A 20,240-nucleotide genomic window follows, 5' to 3' on the forward strand; every position below is an offset into this window, starting at 1 on the left:
CAATAGATTTTGCAAAAGAAATCTGAAATGTGTGAAGTTTGGCGAAAATCATTTTACTGAAAAGTGTCCCATCCCGAGAAGCTTCACTCCAAAATGTGCAAACTGTGAAATCCCCCAGCCACTTACCGGGGGTGTCTTGTCGCTAAACCACTCCAAAAGAGAAGAGACATGTCAGTTAAAGTAGTTGGACGTATTGCTGTGAAAAATCCAGCTTCTTCTGAGGATCCTGTTAGTAAGAAGACACCAAATTAAATCATAAATAATGCAATAATACTTGAATTTACATTTGCCCAAACAGCACGGATAAATTCTCCAAATAATATAAGTAACAAACTTGCAATAAATATAGAAAAAAACTTGGAAAGTATATTAAAAAAACTTGACGAGCAAAAAAGACTGAAAAATACATCTGTTTTGAATTGACAAGATTGAAACAATCTCAACCTTATAATTATTTAAAATGGCAGACGCAATTAGAATTTTGAATTGAAACGCGAACGGGCTTTTATGCCTCGTTCTAGAATTAAAAGTATTCCTACACAATGAAAACATAGACATTGCCTTAATATCTGAAACTTACCTTACTAATGAAAGTTTCGTAAATATAAAAGATTTGTTTAAAAGAATATCATTCAATCCATCCGGATAATAAAGCTAAAGGTGGTGCATCAGTCATAAACAAAAGAAAAATCAAACATAGCATAGATACAAAAATATAAAAGATACTATGCCAGTTGCTTACATTAGAATAAATATGAACAACAGAGATTATAGGATATCATCTATTTATTGTTCGCCAAAACATAATTTAAGGATAAAATACCTCTTGAGAGCCTGGGGAACAATTTTATAATAGGCAGATACTTAAATGCCAAAAACAAATTCTAGGGATCGAAAATTAGCACTCCTAATTAAGAGCAAAATTAGATGTCTAACTAAAATGTGAAAAAGAAAAAAATTGAACTAAACATCACAATCAGAAAGCTAAATTTGCTGACGGGCAAATACTCAGGAGTCAGTCTGCACAATAAATTGTTAATATACAAGCAGGTCGTGAAGCCAGTCTTAAAAAGAAGTACATTTTTTATGGTGGCTTCCTCTATAATTAAGAAATGATGTTCATTTAAAACTTAAATTTAATTTTAACAAATTAGAAATACTAAAGGAAGGAGCATCTTTGTTTCTATCTCGCTTACACTCACTAAAAAATCGTATCTTGAAAAAAACATAGTGAAGCCAAAAACTTCAAGTCCCTTTCTTTGCTTCGAGCATTGTCAAACTGAAATCAATATTAAATGCCAAATGTTTTTTAACATATACATGTGAATATTCATATCAATAAATAAAAGAAATATTCAATAGTGCTTCGATGAATTCATAATCTGTAATTTTATTAAGTTTTTAATTTTGCAAAGAAAACATGTTTTTGTTTTATTTTAAATAAAAATAACTTCGAATGACATAGTTTTATCAGGACCGAATTTTCTTTTAAAGAAAATTAGTTTGTGTTTGATAAAATATGACATACATACAATGTTTTAATTTGGTCTTTTTTTTATAATTACAGTTACAATGAAATGAAAAGAAAGTGGATTGGGATTATTAATAAAGAAGTTCACATTTCAAATATTTCACCAAAAGTTATAATTTTATAATTCATAAAATAAATTTATTCAAAAAGAAAAAAAATAAGGAGTTTTGTTCAAATTTGATTTTTTAGTTTTTAGTTTAAAAAAAATTTAACTTATCCTTCTTACAAATTACACATATTTTATAGTTGGTGCCAGATAAGAAAACAAAATAAATACGCTCCTGTTACGACTTTGACAATTCTCGGAACAAAGCAAGAGACAACTAGAAAAAAAAATTTGGTTTCATTGTTTTTTCAAAATGCTCCATATATATTAGCTTATAAAAGTTTAAGCACGGTATTAATACAATTGTAGTACCGTCTCAGAGCTGTAAAATACCTTTGCATTGTAAAAAAAACTGCTAAAGCTTTTGATACATTTTGGAATACAATTTTTATAATATTAATACATACTTTAATGTTTGTTTGAAAATTTAAATTTAAAGTCCTGTGCGAAAATATATGCTCGTTTATTTAATTGGTTATTTCTGGCAACGCTTATATGGCATGTATAAGAAAAGCGTGCTCGATTTTTTGAATACTCAGTTAGCTTTTATTTTGCGTATCCACTACGTATAGAACGCATTTAGGGAAAGTGTACAATGGCAAGAGCTCTTACTTAATATTTTGGAATATGATACTTGGTAAGGTTTACGTTGTAAACGCATTATTGAAGTCAAGGTATTTTTTATAATTTTTTCTGTCTCCAATTTATTCTTTAACCTTTTCACATTTTAAAATCAAAAACTTTCGAGTCACATTTCGCGTCTAATAGAGTATCAAAAAAGTGCGACGTTACAAAAAAATATGACGCGTCTAGTAGAATAAGGCTGATAAAGGCCACCTAAAATTGAGACATCTGAGCTCCCACTTTTAGATTCTTCTAGAGTACTTACCGCAAAAATTTTTACCCCTAAAACATTTTATATTTTTATTATGACAAAGAAAAGTAAAAAATATTTGTCTTTGTTCTTACGACGAGTTAAATAATTAATTGTTTTACGCTAATAAAATGTTTATTTTAGAATAAAGTATCAATAAAAAATAAAAGTTTTATTTTAGTTTTAGTTTTCGTTAACAGTTTTCTTCTACTTTTTACAGTTTTCTTCAGTGTTAGTAGTCCCATTTCAAATTTTCACATTTGCTGCTAAATTGATAGATTATTTAAAGCATATAATCTTCCAAGGTACTTACGAAAATGGTTAGAAAAACCAATTATAAAAACAAGTAAAACGTTTCAGTCGGTATAAACCGATTGAATTATACCCTGCACCTTTCGTTGTTGTATAGGAATTATTCAAACCTGTGAAACCATTCTATAGAAATTTCATTGATATGTCTGACCTATAACTGGACACACAACTGCCAAGTTTCATAAGCCTCACTTTATTATTTTTCCAAATATCTAAAATTAGTTTTTGGAGTTATATGGCAAGTACGCGAACCTGTCAAGCAATTCCACCAAAACTTCAGAAATATCTCTGACCTATAATTGGACACACGACTGCCAAGTTTCATTAATCTGACTTTATTATTTTTCCAATTATTTAAAGTAAGCTTTTAGCCTTGTTTAGGAGCCACTGGAACCTGTCAAGCAATTCAACCAAAACTTCAGAAATATATCTGACCTAACACTGGACACACAACTGCCAAGTTTCATGAATTTGACTTTATTATTTTTCCAAATATTTAAAATTAGCTTCTGGAGTTGTATGGCAGATATTCGAACCTGTTAAGCAATTCCACTAAAACTTCAGAAATATATCTGACCTATAATTGGACTCATGACTGCCAAGTTTCATGAATCTGACTTTATTATTTTGCCGAATATAAAAAATTTACTTTTGGAGTTGTATGGCAGCCACCCGAACCAGTGCAGCTATCCCATTAAAGCATATGTAGAATATAATTGGACACATGTATGCAAAATTTTATATTGATACCTTTATTAGTTTTTGAAATATTTAAAATAAACTCTTTGAGTTGTTTGGCAGCTACCCGAACCCGTCGTCCGAATTAGCCCAATTACAATAGGGTTCGTCCTTGGCATAAAAGAAACAACTTGTGAAAGTTTGGTGTCCATTGCATTATTCGTTGTTGAATTCGATCGGAGGTACGGTCGGACGGACGGACATTTCTAAATCAACGCATAATTTTACGCTGAGCAAGAATATATATGTATATTTACATATCGCAGATGACTCCTTCAAGTAGTTACAAACTCCATATTAAAGTTGATATACCCTTCACGAAGTGTAGGGTATAAAAAAGAGAAGTATTTTGGCCAGTCTATTAATTTAATCAGTCTATGGTAACAACGTCATTCCTTATTTTTGTTATATATACCGTTACTAATTATTTAAATTGTCACTCAAAATCATATGTTTAATTTTAAAAACAAAGCTAATTATAATATAGATTCCTATGCTTACTGCTGATTTTAATTTAACAAAATTATGATTTGCAGATTATGTTTAGAGTATTCCAATAATGGTTTTAATATTTTTAATGAAAATGAAGAAGAAAAAATATGTGATATAATTGAAAAATATTTTTGGTTTAAGGTAAAATAAATTTTTAGTTTTATTTACTTTTAAAGTAAACAATTAACTCTAGCCGGACGAAAAGGACTCGCATACAAATTTCATTTGTGAAACTTGTTGGAATGTTATTAAAAATTTTCACATATTGTATGAGGAAGTTGAGAAAAAACATAAGAATCTAAACCTATTAAAAAAAGATCTTGCAAAATTTGATGATAACGACGAGTTTCAAATTAAGCATGAGTACAAAAGCTTAACCCTCAACAAGAGTGTGGATGACCTTCAACCATTCAATTCTGATAATGTGCATATATCAGCACCGAATTTTCATTGGGAAGAAATTAAATGCAAAGACGAAGAAAACAGTACTGACGGATTTGTGTCTATAGAAGGTATGAATTTGAAAATATGTATGTATGTATTCTAATTCATTTCAATGAATTATCTTGAAACTTAACCGACTTGCAAATATTTCAGAAACAGACCAATTGAATTGTCAAAATAGAAAGAAATTAAAAAAAAAAGTCACTCCAACTGCTAGAAAGAAAACCAGTAAAAAAGCTACTCCTGAAGCAAAACAAAAGAGCTCAGCTGAAAAGACAGGAAATAGATTTCATGAGGAAGATAAAATGATCACAAACTTTATAAAAATGGCTTGCGATATTTGTTCAAAAGAGGAACGAAATTTCTCGAATTTGAAAAGGCATTTTAAATCAGTTCACAACGAAAATGGTTATGTCATATGCTGCAATAAGAAATTTTTTAAAAGAAGTTGGCTTGTAGATCATATCGGGAAACATTTAAATCCTGAGAGCTTTAAGTAATACACCTATTTGTTTTTGAAAAAATTATTGAGTACATATTTTTTTATAAATTCCAATAAATATGTACATACATTATTTAATTTAGATGCTCAATATGCGGAAAGACATGCAATTCCCGTCGAACTTTAAAAGGTCACATCTTTAGAATGCATGAAAGTGATCCAAATGATTGTTACCAATGTGCTGAATGTGGAAAAGCATTTAAGCACAAAGATGTTCTGACACGTCATGCTTTGATACATATCCCGGAAGAACAAAAAAAGTTTAAATGCGAACAATGTGGAAAAACGTACAGAAAAATTATATGTGATAATTACACTGTAGTTCTATGCATGATTTTTTTTTTATTTTTTTTATTTATAGGTATCCTGTGCAAAGTTTACTATTTCAACACATAAGAATAATACACGATAAGCGGTATGCTGGTACTTGTGATATTTGTGGGAAAACATATACAAATAAAGAAGATGCAAACCGACATAGAATGACTGTTCATGAAGGTGTTAAGAAATCTAAAGTAAAATGCAAAATTTGTTCGGAAGAATTTTCAACTAAATATCAGTATTACAATCACAAAACTGAAGTTCATGGAGACCCAAATAAAAAAGTAGATAATACTTGTAGAATATGCAATAAAATTTCAGCTAATTCTGAAGCATTAAAACGCCACGTAGAAAAAGTTCATAAAAGAATAGCTAAATTTCATTGCACATTTTGCGACAAGCAATTTAAGACTGAATTATCCCTAAAGGTTTGTTTGATTTAACACAATTTTTTTTTGAAGTACTATATTTAAATAAACTTCTTCATGGTGTTTTTCTTCTTTTGACAAAAGGAACATACAGCCACACATACGGGAGAACCTTTATACATTTGTCCACATTGTCCAAAAACATTCACTCATAATGCAAATATGCATCATCATAGAAAGCATGCTCATCCCACGGAATTTGAGGTAGCTAAACAATGGAAAGAAAGTAAAAAACAACCATGGACGCAATTAACATCAATTACAAAATAAATTTTGGTTACCAATTGATAAAACTTTTAGTCATACGAAATGTAATGACATGTGCAAGTATTTTCTTCTAATAAAAAAAACTGCAATTTTTTGAGTAGAAATTTGTCACAAAACTTTAATTTTGTTTTTTCTATTTACAATGTCATAGGTTGTATGTCATTTTTGAACTATGTACATGATTTGAGCAAAGCTTGACTTGAATTGCACTATAACTACATGGAGAACTATCGATGACAACATCAAAACTATCGATAGTTAATAACTATCGAATGGACAAGAACGGAATATGGTTTTGAATTTCATGAATTCCGTAACGTTATTTTTAAACGTACACGCTAATTAACATTCAAATTTACTTATATGAGTGAAGTTTGAGAAATTTTGATTTCTAATTCTATGTTCTCTTATTTTATTTCATATATTCCGTGAAGACGTGAATTGAAGTTGGCATTGAGTTCTTAATATTTTTTCTTTAGAATGAACAAGAGAAAAAACTATGTCAAAATTGGAGTTTAACACACAACATGCCGTTTGAATACCGATTTTAACTGAGGGTTTACATAAACGAGCTGTTGGCATAAATATTTGAATGTATACAATAATTTTACTAATATTCTAAAATATCTCAACTTGCCAGTTTATTAGCAACCGGCAAAAAAAAATTTTTGGTTTAAGCATATGACAAGTTAGAAAATTTTAAAACAATAAACGATTTTTTATCGATAAAATAAAGAATGAAAAGTTAACAAAAGCAAAATATTTATTAAATAATAAAAATATTTAATGTTAATATTACAATGCTTGTGTAAACCGCTGATAAGTCTAAATATAGTCGATATTTTTTAAATAATATTAATTATATACTTGTTCTATTCATTCCATGTTTGATTATAACCACACTATCATGTATATATCACTATTATATGCTTTTTACAAATTAAATGGAGACCATACAAAATAATAAAAAAAAATAAAACAATACGGCATAATGCCAGGAAACCGACTGCATTATACAATACAGCAAGTTGCGTTATGAAACTATCGATATATCGCGATAGTTTTGCGACGATATATCGAAAATATCGATGGTCCAATATATCGACAGTTCTCTAACACTACATAAATGTGATACTTTTCTAACGAAAAACCTTCGAAAACAAGAATATAACGGAGCTTTTTCTGATGTTAGAAAATTGAATCATCTTGCATCCGCTGTTTTACAGCTGTTGCGAGAAAGAGAAAAGGAACCGATTAATTCCGGTTTTTAATAACTCACTACTCACTAGTTTTAGAACTAAGTTGAGAGCAAAGAATCATTGATTCACAACTTAAACAGAAAGAGACATTTATGTTCCATGTTGATATTTCATATGGGACTGGTACGGTAAATTTAAATAAAATCAATTTGTTTAGCGAATTAATTTCAATTGCGATCATTTGTTATTATCTATCTACAGCACATTATTCCGATTATGTACACGGTAAAAATTTTAGGAGACGATTGACCAAGCTTCATTAACCGTGTTTAAACGTTTTTTTTTAGTGAAGCTTTGAAGTTTATTTAAAAAAAATATAAATTTTTCGATGAAAATGATATCTTACGATGTCAATTACAAGTATAGGATTTTCAAATTTTGAAGTTGTTTTATTCTGAAAAACTTAAAATTTTTGAATAACAACTCATTACGCCAAGTGATGGGATCACGAATGACAGATGCCAAGAATTTTGCCTACGGGTGGCAGAAATTTGTTATTTCAAGTATGTGAATCAACAAAGTATGAGATATTACGTTGACATTAGCTAAAGCCGAATATATGTTGTATCTATCAGGCCACCAAAAAAAAATTTTTTTTTAGAGTATTCCGCGCCAATAAAATTCCGATTTACATATTTTTTTTTATGGAATTTTTAAGTGTCCTCATTTTATTTAGTATATGTTCAAAAGCCGTTCCATTTGCAAGGTATTGGGTATGACACGCATATCTCCTTGTTTTTTACTGTTATACCTTAAGAAAAAAAAAGTTATTAAGTCTCTAAAACGGAAAGCAATATGTCGGTAAAAAAAATTTAAACTTTGAATAGCGTTTTAAAAAAAAATTTAAATATTTTATTTTTATATTGTATACAAAAATAATATGTATACCAATATATATTAAAAAACAAATAACTGGTTGACTGTATAATTTTATTTTTAATAAAAAAAATTTATGAATATATTTCAGTTTATTTATTGACATTTTAATGTCAATGGTCTACACCATGGATGGCAATTAAAGGGCACGCGTGCCAAACTTGGCACGGAAAAAAAATTTGATGGCACGTTATAGTTGTGCCTCGACAAATTTTTATATAGATTTTTTTTCTAATAAAAAATCTAAAAACTCGTTGAAAAATTGATTGAATGAAAAATTTCCTAAAAATGATAATTTCCTAATAGCGAAATGACAAATATTCAAAACCAAACATATTCAAATGTTATATTCTTTTTATTTTTGTTTTTTTTTCACTTCACTAACCCAGCATTTACACGTACAAGTTACTTGCAAGAAAGTTGCAATACATACAAAAATTTTACTAACACATTGAAATATTTCTACTTGCTTGTTTACTTGCAGTTCAACTTGCAAGAAAATTTTGCTGCCAGTAATTTGACATATTGAGAAATTCACAAAAAAAAATTTGTTGTTTTGATTTTTTTTTTTTTTTAATTTAAAATTTTTGAATTTTGTTTTTAAAAAATTAAACTTAGCAAACTTATGGTTTCTAAAATTTATAAACAATTATATATATTGCTAGTTGTTTTCTTCTCAAAGACATTTTCAAAAATCAACTTGCTAAACGCCTACGTCATAATAGCAAGTAATTTGACATTTGGAAAAACTAATTGACAATTAATATTATACAAACTTGCTTGCAAGTAACTTGTATGTGTAAATGCTAGGTAAGTAAAGTATTGAAAAAAAATTGAAAACGAAAAAAAATTCAAACCGCTTTGAAAATGCATTGAGTATTCAAAAATTTCAAAAAAGAAAAAACATAGTAAACTTTGAAGTTTTCTTTTTAAAACAAAAAAGTTGTGGTTTTTAGGGTATGAAAAATTATCCATATTTCATTTGGAGCGAAGTTAGCAAGAGTGAATGTCATAATTGTTTTTCTGAGTTTACACAACACGTGTCGTGTTTAGTTTTTTACCGTTATTTTTAATTGAAAATACTTCTAATAGAAAGTGAATGAAAAACATCGACCAATTTCTAATGCTAAATATTTTTACAGGTGTAAACTTGATTTCGGTAATGAACTAATTTAACAAATAAACATTATTTAAATATATATAATTTTTATCGTGTAATTTTAGATTTAATTATTTACCCCATTAACATGTCACCAATAAAAAAACAAAAACTACAGGATGTTCGCAGTTTTTTACCATCTTGGACAATTGATTACGGCTTTATTAAACATGGAGATAAGAGTCGTTGTGGTCTGTGTTCCGAAGTTATTGTATGTCGAACATCTTCTATTAAACGACATTTTGAAACTAATCACAGGGAAATTTCTGAAAAAAATATTGCCGAAAGAAGAGAATTAATATCACAACGATTAAAAGATGTTGAAAAACAATCAAATTTGTTTTCAAGATTTGTGAAAACTCCTAATAATATAACAGAAGCGAGTTTTGAAATTTCTTATTTGATTGCTAAACACTCGAAACCATTTTCTGACGGAACGTTTATAAAAACACTTATGTTAAAAGCTGCTTCCAGTTTGTTCCAAGATTTCAATAATAAGGAAAAAATTCTCCAAAGAATACAAGAATTACAGATGAGTAGAAATACTATTAAACAAAGAATTTTAAAAATGAGCATTAATATTTCCGAACAACTTCAAACCGATATTAATAGTTGCGATTTCTTCTCAATTTGTTTGGATGAAACAACTGACATAAACTCGTCTACCCGATTAGCAATTTTTGCACGTTATTCAAAAGGGAATGAAATACGCGAGGAGCTGTTGAAATTAGCAAATATACCGGAAAGAACAAGAGGTGCAGATATTTGTGAAGTTGTTGTTAATGAATTAAAAAGCCTTAATCTCAATTTAAAAAAAAATTGTTTCTATTACAACGGATGGAGCACCTAATATGACTGGTCCGGCAACAGGGTTTGTTAATTTATTTCAAGAACATGTTGGACATCCGATTATAAGATTTCATTGCATCATTCACCAGCAAATGATTTGTGCAAAAGTAGGTACTAGCGATTTAAAAGAAGTTTCAGAAAAAGTTAATAAAATTATAAACTTTATTGTTGCACGTGATATGCACAAAAGACAATTTAAAAAACTTTTAAATGATGTCGATTGTGGATATGACACTCTTTTAATGTGCAATAACGTGCGTTGGCTGAGCCGGGCCATATCTTTAGAAAAATTTGTGAGCTGCTTGGATAAAATACGTCTGTTTTTGCGTGAAAACAATAGGGTCGATTTTAAAGAACTTGATGACATAGAATGGCTAACAAAATTAATGTTTTTCACTGATTTAACATTACATTTAAACTCTCTAAATAAAAAAGACGATTGAAGTTATGTTTGGACTTATAAAGGGGTTTGAAGTTACACTAGATATTTTCATTAGAGATATCGAATCTGGAAAATTTGAATATTTCCAAAAACTAAAAGTTTTTTTTGATGAAATACACATTTTTGAAAAAACTAATTGGAATTTCACCTATGAATTTACAAATATTCTTGTTTCTATTAAGCAACAGTTTGCACAAAGATTTCTCGATTTTAAAAGGATCGAAAATATTTTAAAAATTATTAATTACCCAGATTTATTTGATATGCAAGATTGTGACAATAACCTCCTTAATTGGATGCGATTAGATAATTTAGAAATGCAAATTATTGATCTGCAATCCAATCCAATTTGGGTAAATAAATTTGTGAATATGCGGAAGCTTGTTGAAGATTTAGAAAGCCATCGATCCCAAAATGTGGAATCAGAATGTTTCATGGAAAGTAAAATTTTAGAAGCTTGGAAGTATACCAGATACCTTTTATTCTGTCAAAAAATTAGCAATCTCGTTGTTAACGATTTTCTCTTCCACTTACTCTTGCGAAAGTCTTTTTTCCGTTTTGAATCATGTACATTCAAAGACTAGAAACAGATTAACAGAGGAAGATTCGGCAGCATGTATTACTCTGCAGTCAACAATGTACCAGCCCGACATAAAAACTCTTGCAAGTAATATGAAACAAAAAGTTTCTGATAAAAAATTAAATTAATATTTTTTCTATCTGTATTTATTAATTTTTATACCTTGAACTATAATATGTATAAATAAATATTATTACAACTTGTCATAATATTGTATTTACCTAACCATACCTGTACTTGGTACTGTGCTGGCACGGGAAAAAGTGTGACAATAAATTTCCCCAAATTTTGGCACTTTGATCAAACCCTATTTGCCATCCCTGGTCTACACAATGATTCTTTGAATAGAGGTAATGAAAATTTTTCTATTTATTAACAAATTAAATGGGCTTTTATGCTGCAAAAGAAAACAAGAAAAAAATTAACACAACTGAAGTAAATGGCAAACCTGGCAAATATGATTGATGAACAGTTTTTTGTATTCACAGAAACATAACTCGAACTAGTTTAACTCAAATATTTGTTTGCATATGGAAATGAAAACAAATAATTTGCCGCTTAATGTATGGTTCGTCGTATTGAATTACACGAAATATTATTGGAAGACTTTTTCATCCCAAGACTACAATTATTTCATATCAAATTTTCAATCAACATTAAATACATATTTTAAACATAAAGCCTTGAGCCTCAGAGCATATCAGAACAAAAATTAAAACGGCTTTATTTTCTTTACAATACTATTTCCGTGATTTATTCTTAAATTATAGTATAAAATATTTGTCATAAAATTATAATCAACAGAAAATTTACAAAAAAATTAAATGTTTTAATTTTGAAACTAACTTTGTATACCTGTCGATAAATCGGTGCATATTGATCAGCTTACAAGTTGGCTTTGTAATAATGTATTTTCCCTTGTTCTTACTTAGTATTTGAAGCTTTTCTTAAGATTTCCTCTAAATACTTTCTTATACTTTCTTCTAAATACTTATACTTTCAATTCGCTAAAGCTGTCATTTTACACCACGATTCCTTTTTATCATCTTTTAATAAGCGAGCTTCTTCAAATTCAATAGGGTGCACACGCTTTCTATGATGATGCATATTCGAACTGTGTGTAAAAGTTTTTGGACAATGTGGGCAAGCATATAAAGGCTGACCAGTGTGAGCTGCCATATGTTCCTTAAAATCGTTTATATAAATATAAGCTTTATATTTTTAGAAAAATTTAAAAAAAATATACTTTTAATACAAGTTCCCTCTTAAAGTTTTTCCCACATAAACTGCATTCAAATTTGGGTTTGGCCCTATGTGCATACTGAATATGGCTCTTAAGTGCTTCAGAATTTGATAAAATCTTGTTGCATGTCTTACATTTATGTTCGATAATTTGATTTTGATGTTCATGTTCTTCAAATTTATGTCTGTTGCAAAGATATTTTGTAGTAAATTGAAGATCACAATATTTGCATTTATATTTCATACGCTCTGCACCTTCATGTACTTCAAGTCTGTGACGTTTAACATCTTGTTTATTGTTGTACGTTTTGCCACATATATCACACATTCCAGAATATCTTTTGTCATGATACGTGCGAACGTGATGATTTAAAGTTCCTTGAGAAGGATATCTAAAACAAATAATTGCTAATTTAACTGAATAACTCAACGTTTAATACAAATTACGATTTGTCACATTGAGAGCACTTAAATTTTCTTTCTTCTTCAGGAACATGAACTAGTTGATGCCGGAGCAAAACGCTTTTCAACTTAAACCCTTTACCGCAAAATGTACAGTGATGCAACAAACTCTCAGTTTTAACTGCTTTATGAACGTTAAACATATGCATTTTCAAAGTCCATCTTGTCATAGATATTTTGTTGCAAAGGTGACATCTAAAGACAAATTATATAGGTAGGTAAGACAAAAACAATTTTAAAGACTAGCAAAAACAATTTTACTTATATTTGTCCGGATTAACATGTTTTTCAATGTGATCAACAAGCTTGCTCCTTTTAAAATATTTTTTATCACAGCAAATTATAAAACCTTTTTGTTTATGAACAAATGTACTATGAGTTTTTAGACTTGTAAAGTTTGGAAGCTCTACAGAACACACATTACATATTATTTTGGTAAAGTTTGCAATCATTATGTCACCCTCAGCTAATCTTTCATGAAGCGCAGCCATTTCTTCAGGACTCTTTTTCTGATACTTCTGTGTTAACTTTTCTTTATCATTCTCTAAACTATCGTGCGATTTTACCTTTTTTTTCAATTTTTTTCTTATGGTTTTACTCCCGGAAGGGCGTCCCCTTTTCCTTTTTTTTGTCTGTTCTAATGTTTCAATTATAATGTCCGTTTTACATTCTTGCTTTTGTACTGGAATATTTAAATTATTTTTTTTAAATTAAAAGTGTATAGATTAGAAACCCACCTAGTTTTAATGTAAAAAATTATTGTCTACCTACCGTTTTCGTATTTTGATTCATCTTTTTCCGATATAGTTAGATCAGGTTGACTTTTCTCATCATCTTCTCCACTAATAGTCTTGCAAGATATACTAGTTTCAGATTCCTCTTTAATTTTATAATTACCAAGATCTTCATCTCTATCCTCTCCAATTGAGACACCATATTCAGTACCAACATCATCATAACTCGGATCTTCTTTTATAGAATTCAAAGCAGGAATCCACGATGAGTTTGCTGCTTCTGCTTCAATATAGAGCTCATGAAAATTCTTTATGATTGACCAGCATATTATACAAATACTGTTAGAGATGTCATCATCTAGTTTTGGCTAGAAAAGTATTACATATTTAAAAAAGGATTTGTTTTTCTCACTGGTCATTTTACTATCTTTGTATAATTTTAAAAAGTTGAGTTGATTAAATTTCCAACTTACTTCAAACCAAAAATATTTCGCTATAATTTCTGCTGCCTTTACTTTAATTCCCTCTTCATCAAAAAAACCAAAGTATTTATCAGAATTTCTCAAACATATTCGGCAAATCATTTTTATATGGAAACTTAAAAATCAATTCATTTCACATTAATAGCAGATTCAATATTTCACTAATGTATAATTTTTTAAAAAGGGCTTTTTTCATTCCTTAAATTACCCTTAGCCAGTATGTTTACTTTTTAATAAAAGAAATATTATACTTAAGAAAAACAAATAGAATTTAAGAATTTTACATATGTATTCTAAAAAAAAATAATTTGTTTGACATTTTGTAATAAAAAACAAATTTGACATTTTGACATAGAATGACCGTTTTATTTCAAATGTTTAAAAAAGCATTTTAGGATTTTTTTTAATTTTTAAAAAAATTTTTTTATGTTCAACGAAAATTTAAAAAACAACAAAGTCTTCCAAAAATTTATAACCATTTACAAATTTAAAAAGATATCGGTATTATCTAATTATAAATTTGTGAAATAATTTTGAACTTAAGGTTTATATGAAATATATTTCATCTTTGAAAGGTTTAATATTTCTACTTAAAATTACGTACATATGTATATATTATGTATATGCATAATATGCATATCTTACAAAATCATTCGATTAAAGTTATCAAGGAAACTGAACATCAAAAGAAAACTTCAAATATGTATTAACTATTATCTACGTAAATACTTTTTTTGCCGTTGCATATTTTGCTAAAATGTATTATTTGTGTGAATTTCAATAATCAATGGAACAGTGTTTTATTTCAAAATGTTGCTTTTTTTAAACTTGATTTATTCCGTTTTTAACAGAGATAGGAACAATAAAGGTTAAAATTTAAGTATGTAATTTAAACTTGTATAATGTGTAAACGTCAAAAAACGAAACCTCTCCCGGTGTCCATTGTCTCAGTCTGTATTACTTATAGCAGCTGTGGTACTTCAGACCAACCAGCTAGAATTATTAAAGGATCGAATGTTTTTGACTGTACTTACATATCTCACTTTCAGTTTTTAGAAATTGCGTATTGGAAAAAAAATAGAGTGAAGCCAAAAATCTCTAGTAAGCCTCTTTCTCAACCCCGACCATCGTCAAGTTTAAATTGAAAGTATAAAAATATAAACAAAACAAGCAAAATTTAGGAGCGTAGCTTATTAATAAAAAAAATTTAAAAAATCAGTTTGGTGATTTATTGCTCATTTCTTAATTTCTTTTTGACTATACGTACAGCCAAAGAGGAAGTAATAAATGTATACACGATTTATTTACACTGAATTTCTTTACACTAACTTTCCCAAAAATTAAACGACATGAACGTCAATCAAACAGAAATTGGTGAACTTGCTATTTCAAAATTATAATACATATTACAAATTAAACGGTATCTATTAACGAAGCATCTTGAAAAAACAATGATGCCAAATTCTTTCTAGTTGTCTCTTTTTTTATTCCAAGCATTGTCAAAGTCGTAACAGGAGTGCGTATTTTTTAATTTGGCCTCTTTACCCAGCATTTACACATACAAGTTACTTGCATGCAAGTTTGTATAATATTAATTGTCAATTAGTTTTTCGAAATGTCAAATTACTTGCTATTATGACGTAGGCGTTTAGCAAGTTAATTTTTGAAAATGTCTTTGAGAAGAAAACAACTAGCAATATATATAATTGTTTATAAATTTTAGAAACCATAAGTTTGCTAAGTTTAATTTTTTCAAAACAAAATTCAAAAATTTTAAATTAAAAAAAAAAAAAAAATCAAAACAACAAATTTTTTTTTGTGAATTTCTCAATATGTCAAATTACTTGCTCAAATTACTGGCAGCAAAATTTTCTTGCAAGTTGAACTGCAAGTAAACAAGCAAGTAGAAATATTTCAATGTGTTAGTAAAATTTTTGTATGTATTGCAACTTTCTTGCAAGTAACTTGCATGTGTAAATGCTGGGTTAAAATAAAAATAAAAAATATTTAAAAATATTTTCAAAATTTTTATTATTTAAAATATCTGTAAGAAATCAAATTTAAACATAATTCGTTAATTTTTTTCTCTTTAATTTCATTTAATTCATAAAATGAAATTCAATATTATGTACATATTTTTATATTACAATACCTTACTTGAAAGTAAATATGTTGTTTGTTTATACTTTGTACTTCCTTGGGTTTTACTTGCAATGCATTTTTTGTTGATGACGATGACGTTAGCAAAACATTTTTCAATGTGGAACGTTGTTGAAACGACGTTTCATTAATTTTTTGAATTTCGAATACAAAATGACTCCAAAATTATGTACTTTTTGACAAATTTTATTTTATATTTTGGTTATTATTGATTAAAGTAGATAGAATATTGTCGTATACTTCCTCATTAATTAATTGAACTTCACACATTTATTCATTCTAAAACAATATATTTTATGAATAATTCACACGAATATTTTATTTTACTTTCTGCATTCTACAAAATGACTTGGTTTTCATATATTTCTTATAAATCTTCGCTCTATAGAGGGAAATTTTAAGAAAACAGTCCAAATTAAAAAAAAAACAAATTTTTTATCGAACTATTAAAGCATCTGGCGTTATTTGCCATATAATTTCTTTTTATATTTTAAATCAAAATATTATGAACATTACTATGTATAGTACTATTTGATTAAATATTTGAAATAAAATATTCTTCAGTCTACTTTTTTTTACTCTTCGTTCTGTAAACCACTTTATTTTTATATTGTCATTTCTTGGTAAACTGTTAGCTAAATAAGGTAAATCACTTCTAGGCAAATAAAAAATTTCATTTTAAATATCGTAAGTATGGTAAATTTTATTAAACACAAACTAATTTTGCTTAGGAAAAAATCCGCTCCTGGTAAAATAATGTCATCGGAAGTAATTTTAGTTTAAAACAAATCAAACATAAATGCTTTATTCGCAGAATTAAAAACTCAATAAATTTATCAGTTATGAGCTAATTAAAACAATATTAGAACAAATATTTGTTTTATTTATTAAAATAAATAATATTCACATGCATATGGTGGAACACATCTGTTTGTTTCTTCAATTGGGAATAACAATTTGAAACCTTTCTTTTTTTCCAAAAAAAATTGCTCTTTTTTCCACATGCTATATTTTTTTTATAAGTTTTTATAAAATAAATATTCTTTTTTTAATAGTTAATACTAAATATTTCATAATTTTTCATTCAAAAACTGGATTAATTTAAAAATTAAAATCATGAAACTTTCCTTGTTTATTTTTTATACCAACGCGAGCTACTTTTCCAAGAAAAAGAAAACAACATTTGGCATTTATAACTATTGTCAATTTTCGATTTGACAAACAAAGAGCTTTACCTGAAGTTTTTGGCTTCACTGATTTGGCCTAGATGACAAATCATTGCCAGATTCAAGTAGCTGCCATACAACTCCAAAAAAAAATTTTAAATATTTGGAAAAATATTAAAGCTAGATTAATGATTTTGTGTCCACTTATGGGTTAGACATAATATCCGGGAAGTTTCTAATGAGTGGTTTAACAGGTTTGGGTAATTGCCATTTAACAAAGAAAGCAAATTCTAGTATTTCAAAAACAAATTTTTAAATTCAGATTGTCAAAGTGCAGGGTATTATTCTGCCGGTTTATACCGACTGAAACGTTTATACTTGTTGAAGCGTTTACTTACACTTTTTTTCATTGAAATAAAAATTATTTGATACTTACGAGTTCATACATACGAATGTAAGTATATACATAATATAGTTAATTTTTGGAAATTGTTATACATAGATCTTTTTCAGTTTAATTCCTTTATAAAAGATTCTCGGCACGTTTGCATAACAAAATATATAATTTTTAAAAATTTGGCACGCACGTCTCACAAGTCTTGCCACATAGATTTTAGGGTGTGCTAACGAAATAGAAACAAAGATGCTATTTAGATTGAGAAACGTCCTGAAGTAGTATATAAATATAAGTATGTATTACAAGACAACTTTTTTAAACAAAGGGTGCAGTAAAATTAGAAATAAACTTGAAAAAGAGCACTTCTACTAGCATAGAGTGCTTAATAGCATAATTATATGACTAAAAAATGTAATTCAAGTACAAAGATGGTAAAAATTATTCAAACAGTATATGGTTTGATTTTTTCATAATAATTTTGCATATTTATTTTTATAATAATAATACATATATAAATAATTTTGCATAATTATTTTTTATTGCGCAAAAAAGATTATTTAATTTTACTAATTAAATGTAGTTATGACATATTTAACTTTTGCTTGAATAAGTAGTTTTCTATTTGTTATATTCTGTTGGTAAATTGTTATAACATTTGACTACAATATTGTAAATAGATTCATATCTTAATCCTGCAAGCATTCTGTTTGTTTAGAGTTGTATTTGAATTTATCGTGTGATTAAAAGTTATCGTGCAAAGTATTTTTTCTAGATAGAATTTTGTGCATATTTGTCGTAGGTGTTGTTTACACAAGCCCATATAGATTTTTTATAGTTTGATTTTGTATTTTTTGTAGCTCATGCAAATTAGTCTAGGATATGTGTTCCCACCCCATACAGTAATACCAATACGAATGAGCTATGAAATATTTTTTTTTTATTTTTATTTATTTCACTACATTTCTACAAGTTGTATATGAATAAAAATAACAAGTTGTATATGAGTCCATACAACTTAGAGTTATCATTGAGAGCTTTTACTGGCGATTGATTGTTCTTTATTTTTGGTTTTATAATTAATTTGATTTGAGCGATAGTTCTCGAGATACAGCTCATCAAAGTCAGAATTTTTGTTTTTGATGCGCTACGATGATATCTTAAAGTTAATCTATATAACATTTTCTTCTATCTTTCATAGATTTGTCAGTAAAACGTGTTAAATGTGTTAAAAAAACATGCGAAAATTGCCTTGGTATGGTTTATGAATACTAATGCTTGTTTTCTCTTCCCTGTATTACTTTGTATATTTGTTATGGCATCAATAGAACTACGTTAGTACTGGAGTTCTGTTTAAAACCATATTGTGAAAAGCTAATAATATTTCTCAAGGGTTCAGTTAATAACTTATTCACATACATATGTATGTCCACTATTTTGCTTAACACAGTACAGATTTGTTAACTGACTCTTCTTTTAAATATTCCAAAGCAATTGGATGGTTGCATAACATTAATATCAGGCACAATATCAGCACCACAACATTTTGAAATAAAAACACATACTGATATTGATGCTATGCAACCTTATGGAGCAAAAGAAAAATATTTTGTGGCAGTAGTGGATGCAAAATTTTTGATGTAACACAATTTGCTCTTGCAAATATTGCTCTTCGTTCGCAATTTTTGAAAAATTAGCTTAATTGTTGACATACATATTCTGTAATTTTTGTTAGACTGAGTGTTATTGTTTATGTTTTTTTATTTTATGTTCTATATATTCTGCTAAAAACTATAATTAGCACTTTTCCGGAACAAATTGTGAAAAAAAGTGTATTCGTCTGCCTGTCCGTGGACATGTTTACAAGACTTTCCCACCCTTGTAGATAGAAAACTGAAATTTTATATTTACATACAAGTTACTTTAGTTTAGTTCATTAGTACTTTACTAGAAACTTATTTTCGTAGAAGAAAAATTTTACTTATTCAAATTTTACTGACTGACTTTTTCTACCGAGGCATACTATATTTGAATTTAAAAAAAACAACATGGTCGTTAAAATTTGCCGTTATCTAAAATTCGTTTTTTCCAAATTTTTTTAGCCATTTTTCTACCCTAGGTTGTGAAAGTCTGAAATTTAAACAGCTTTTACACACTAATAAATACTTAACTTCGTTAGAATAAAATTTTTCCTACCTCAAACCCCTCTCAAGTTATCATCCTCCGAAATTTGTAAAATTTGAATTTTTGTAATTCATATTTCCGAAACTGCAAAATTTTTCCAATTTCTATAAACGCAGAAAGGTAACGGTAAATTCCATGCTTTTTTGAAAAGTATTATTATTTTTCTTAACTCACACAATTAATCCTTAAAATCGAGTATTAACAACTCTTTAATTTTATTGTTGCTTTATTTCAAA

At 28.0% G+C, this 20,240-nt stretch overlaps 3 protein-coding genes across 3 annotated transcripts; 2 read left to right on the top strand and 1 right to left on the bottom strand.

Annotated features, from left to right (window-relative positions):
• Positions 1 to 4,043: 4,043 nt before the first annotated feature.
• LOC129610319 (transcription factor grauzone-like) lies at positions 4,044 to 6,103 on the top strand. The gene is made up of 6 exons (XM_055522858.1): positions 4,044 to 4,194; positions 4,247 to 4,565; positions 4,651 to 4,993; positions 5,083 to 5,286; positions 5,361 to 5,748; positions 5,833 to 6,103. Exons 1-6 carry the CDS (start codon positions 4,087 to 4,089, stop codon positions 6,016 to 6,018), a joined length of 1,548 nt encoding a protein of 515 aa, XP_055378833.1. The 5' UTR covers positions 4,044 to 4,086; the 3' UTR covers positions 6,019 to 6,103.
• Positions 6,104 to 9,397: 3,294 nt separating this feature from the next.
• On the top strand, positions 9,398 to 11,676 carry LOC129610434 (zinc finger BED domain-containing protein 5-like). The gene is made up of 4 exons (XM_055523004.1): positions 9,398 to 10,076; positions 10,153 to 10,412; positions 10,783 to 11,041; positions 11,669 to 11,676. The coding sequence occupies exons 1-4, from the start codon at positions 9,398 to 9,400 to the stop codon at positions 11,674 to 11,676; spliced, it is 1,206 nt and encodes a 401-aa protein (XP_055378979.1).
• Positions 11,677 to 11,912: 236 nt separating this feature from the next.
• On the bottom strand, positions 11,913 to 14,216 carry LOC129610315 (transcription factor grauzone-like). The gene is made up of 6 exons (XM_055522854.1): positions 14,092 to 14,216; positions 13,656 to 13,986; positions 13,146 to 13,566; positions 12,870 to 13,079; positions 12,427 to 12,814; positions 11,913 to 12,365 (listed from the first exon to the last, which is right to left on the bottom strand). Exons 1-6 carry the CDS (start codon positions 14,200 to 14,202, stop codon positions 12,180 to 12,182), a joined length of 1,647 nt encoding a protein of 548 aa, XP_055378829.1. The 5' UTR covers positions 14,203 to 14,216; the 3' UTR covers positions 11,913 to 12,179.
• Between the last annotated feature and the right edge of the window lie 6,024 nt (positions 14,217 to 20,240).

This window comes from Condylostylus longicornis, unplaced genomic scaffold, assembly GCF_029603195.1.
Source record: "Condylostylus longicornis isolate FDR11 unplaced genomic scaffold, ASM2960319v2 ptg000044l, whole genome shotgun sequence".
Taxonomy (NCBI): domain Eukaryota; kingdom Metazoa; phylum Arthropoda; class Insecta; order Diptera; family Dolichopodidae; genus Condylostylus; species Condylostylus longicornis.

What these genes read in the sequence shown, in the direction of transcription:
- LOC129610319 (XM_055522858.1), top strand. Translation starts at nt 4,087, where the DNA reads ATGATTTGCAGATTATGTTTAGAGTATTCCAATAATGGTTTTAATATT. An exon ending in AAAAATATTTTTGGTTTAAG is followed by an intron (nt 4,195 to 4,246) that starts GTAAAATAAATT and finishes AATTAACTCTAG; the next exon opens with CCGGACGAAAAGGACTCGCA. An exon ending in TTAAATCCTGAGAGCTTTAA is followed by an intron (nt 4,994 to 5,082) that starts GTAATACACCTA and finishes TATTTAATTTAG; the next exon opens with ATGCTCAATATGCGGAAAGA.
- LOC129610434 (XM_055523004.1), top strand. Translation starts at nt 9,398, where the DNA reads ATGTCACCAATAAAAAAACAAAAACTACAGGATGTTCGCAGTTTTTTA. An exon ending in AACAAGAGGTGCAGATATTT is followed by an intron (nt 10,077 to 10,152) that starts GTGAAGTTGTTG and finishes CAACGGATGGAG; the next exon opens with CACCTAATATGACTGGTCCG. An exon ending in CTCTTTTAATGTGCAATAAC is followed by an intron (nt 10,413 to 10,782) that starts GTGCGTTGGCTG and finishes GTTTCTATTAAG; the next exon opens with CAACAGTTTGCACAAAGATT.
- LOC129610315 (XM_055522854.1), bottom strand. Translation starts at nt 14,202, where the DNA reads ATGATTTGCCGAATATGTTTGAGAAATTCTGATAAATACTTTGGTTTT. An exon ending in GTTAATCCGGACAAATATAA is followed by an intron (nt 13,080 to 13,145) that starts GTAAAATTGTTT and finishes ATTTGTCTTTAG; the next exon opens with ATGTCACCTTTGCAACAAAA. An exon ending in TGCTCTCAATGTGACAAATC is followed by an intron (nt 12,815 to 12,869) that starts GTAATTTGTATT and finishes TATTTGTTTTAG; the next exon opens with ATATCCTTCTCAAGGAACTT.